We start from the raw sequence: 3,397 nt of genomic DNA, 5'->3' as shown, positions 1-3,397 counted from the left end.
AATACAAATGTTCAACCTTTAGCATGGTTGTTAATTGAATCTGAGTTACATAGTCGTACAAAATTATTAATGATATCAATGATTAATGGCCATGAGCATGACCACATTACTGGTCTGTCCTCCTCTGGAAACAAGTTTTTCAAAAATCCACAACAAAATCCCACAGTTTTTTGTGATTGCAGTCTCATGTTGAGTCAAACTTACTGCATAAGGGAGACTATCAAAAATGACATCAAAATAGCAATGATCTGGGATCCTAAATGTGCAAGGTTCTTACAAGACATTTAACTGAAGATTTTCCCCATACATGTACTACAGCTTTGCAATGCACATTCCCTCTGAGCATTACTGGCCATGCAATAGAGCAAAACTCGATGCTAATTAAAGCTATTGCCCAAAGCGGAAAATACCATAATACTCTTTTTTTTGTCCACCCAGATTTTGAATAAGCATTGTTTTTGTTTTCTCTTGGGACCATTGTAAGTCCCTAGAGAAACTGGAAACAATGCTTATTCAAAATTTGGGTGGACAAACGAAGAGTATTATGGTATTTGCCGATTCAAGCAATTATTGATACCTGAAATTTTGTTGTGAACAGAATATATCTCTCCTGTCAAGGAAAGAAATCCCATTTCCAAGGAACAGTTTTGGTCCATCAAAAGGTTTGGTGAGCCCCTTTCGACACTTGCCATACAAGTCAGCATACACAGATACCAAGTCTCCTTTCTTTATACCTAGAGTTGAACATATTCGAAATATATGCTTTACAATAATACCATATTATCCACTTGATTGACTGTGGTGGTACTTGATGTTGCAGATGTGGCACAAGAAGGTGACACATGCCACTCAAAGCCTGACAGAGTAAAACTTAGCCAGATATTGCAGTGAGAATAACAGTCTAATCCAAGTTTGCTAATGCTTAAGATGCTACTTTCCCAGGCTGTGTAACTTCTTCAAAGACACCTAATCAAGTTGAATGGCTTACACTCTCACCAGGATGAGCTCCCATGATGCCTGGCACGTAAATGATTGCTCCTCTTAGTATAGCGGCACCACAGTGCAAATCGACAATGACCTCCTTCTCAACTAATGGAATGTCAACATAAGGACCGGAGCCATCAATCATCAATACATCTCTCAGCAGTGGATGTTTTCTCACTTTATAATGATGATCCTGCCTTTCCTCATATTTGTCCTCCACCTGATCAAACCAGGATAAGAAACTCATTTTAGCAATGAAAACAGTAATGCATATTGTGCTATCACTTAAGTGCAAATAAAATTCTAACTTGTCTTCTTGCTTTGTTATCACATGGGAAAAGTGAAGTGCATTATGCAAGAAAATAATTCAAAGCAGCAAAAAAATTAAACTCTTGCTACTGCAACTACTCTACACCTCAAATGATATAATCATAACATAACAAAACAAAGATACAAACCCTTGAATTTAACAAGATATGCTGGTATTTTCATTGTATCAACAACCTCACAATCAAATTACCCCATACGTCCCCATGCAAAAATACTCCCCTTCCCACCAAAGATAAAGATTTCAAAGGTCCACCAAAAATGTCAGGAAAATAATTTTAAGAATTATCCTTCACAGTAGTTCCCTGCCACAGAGCAAGGGTCAAGGAAATTCCTGGAGGTGCAAAAATAATCTGGAAGAGCTGGCAGCGACAAAGTTTGATGATAATTTGATCAGCAAGAAACTCAGTACACACCTGATCCAAAATACACTGCAGCTTCTTCAGAGCATCATCAGCTGTTGTTTTCAAACTGTTTACTCGCACGACGGTAGACAGTGGAGGAGTGCGCAGTGCTTCCAGTAAATTATCAAACTCTGTGGCGCAACCATTCACATCATCACGGGTTTCCTGTCTTGTCAAAAGAAATAACTTTAGAAACAGAATTGATTATTCAGTTCCAATTTACAATGTTCGATGGAGTCAGTGAAAAATGCTTCACTTTCACAGTTTTCCTTAATTTTTTTTTAGGACAGGATGCGTATCGAAGAAATTAAAAAAATACCTTTGAAAACAGAGAATTTCTCAAATATTCCTCGACTTCAGGAAACACGAAGAGCAGCTTTGGTCGAGGACAAGTGGTCATCATCATCATCCAGCATCAGCTGTCCACCATCTTCATTTGATTTGATTAGTTCCCAGTTCCTAGAAACACCACAACTTAAAATTCAAAATTCCCGGTGAGTGACCAAGTCGTACGATTTTCAACCGGACGAAATCAAACTTTTGTAACCAGGGCTACTTTCTCTCATTACTCGATTTAGCACACAAAGAAAGAAAAAGAAAGAAAGGAACTTTATTTAAGTGTCTAGTCGTTCTAGCGCTGAAGTACTAATTGGGGACACTGTAAACTGAAATTAACAATTAACACAAATCAAGTCAAATTTTGGTTTTTGAGGAGAGGGGAAACCGGAGTACCCGGAGAAAACCTCTCGGTGCAGAGAAGAGAACCAACAAACTCAACCCTTACATGACGGCGGATCTGGGAATCGAACCCGGGCCACATTCACGGTGGGAGGCGAGTGCCCTCACCACTGCGTCATCCCTGCACCCCACCCATAATTGGGCCTGGAGCCCGTTTCTCGAAAGTCCCGAAACTTTAAGGGCCATTTTTTGGTGTCACAATTCCCTTTGTATCACAGCAGCAACCTCGTTCCCAGGGTCTATCTTCTCTGCCTCCTTTGCCGTTGACGACATGGAGGCAGCAGCAGTACCTCTTCCACACTTTCCAAAAGGATTTTCCGGAAATGACTGTTCCATTTTGCATTAACCGCGATTTACGGGATTTCTGACTGAATGGTAAGCACATTTCTAAATAATGATTCTGAGGAATATTTTGGAAAGGTTTCGTTTCTTTCATGATTCATCCAAAGAAGAAGTAAGTTGACGTATTGACGCGCGCTCACAGGGAAGCAATCTACACAGCGCCGATAGGGACCTATGTAACCCGCAAGTGATTTCCAGAAGACAGTTACTTAACAAAGGGAAAGGAATGTGTGGCTCGTTTCAACAGACGCTCGTAGGGGAGGAACGCGAGACGGAGCCCTAAGAGTGTCTGCGTGGGAGGCTAGGCCTCAGTAGGCCTAAAAATGATCTTTAAACCGAAGGTTAGCCAATTTGAAGATTTTCGGTTGCTTAGGGCCCGTAAGCACTGGACAAATTTTTGTTTATTTTGCGCAACAATCTGTCATTAATGTCACTGTTCCTTGGTATCAACATAGTTAGCTTTTAACGCATAACGTAAGGCGCAATAGAACGAGACAACAGACGTATTGGCGTTTTTTGAGGGGAACACTGCCTTGCGATTGGTTAGCCTATGCGACTTCCGGATTGCGTGATATAGAACAACCTCACTTATCTCCCCAGCA

General features: G+C 40.6%; 1 protein-coding gene across 1 annotated transcript in view; it reads right to left on the bottom strand.

Annotated features, from left to right (window-relative positions):
* LOC137975077 (tRNA (cytosine(72)-C(5))-methyltransferase NSUN6-like) overlaps window positions 1-2,154 on the bottom strand; it is a 7,930-nt gene extending 5,776 nt beyond the window's left edge. The window contains 4 exon segments of the mRNA XM_068822124.1: window positions 578-734; window positions 997-1,204; window positions 1,728-1,880; window positions 2,035-2,154. Coding sequence (XP_068678225.1) covers window positions 578-734; window positions 997-1,204; window positions 1,728-1,880; window positions 2,035-2,124 — 608 coding nt within the window. The 5' untranslated portion in view covers window positions 2,125-2,154.
* Between the last annotated feature and the right edge of the window lie 1,243 nt (window positions 2,155-3,397).

The sequence above is a fragment of the Montipora foliosa genome, chromosome 11, assembly GCF_036669935.1.
Source record: "Montipora foliosa isolate CH-2021 chromosome 11, ASM3666993v2, whole genome shotgun sequence".
In the NCBI taxonomy this organism is placed as follows: domain Eukaryota; kingdom Metazoa; phylum Cnidaria; class Anthozoa; order Scleractinia; family Acroporidae; genus Montipora; species Montipora foliosa.
The sequence above is the reverse complement of the archived record's forward strand: the minus strand, read 5'-3'. Positions and strand labels throughout refer to the sequence as shown.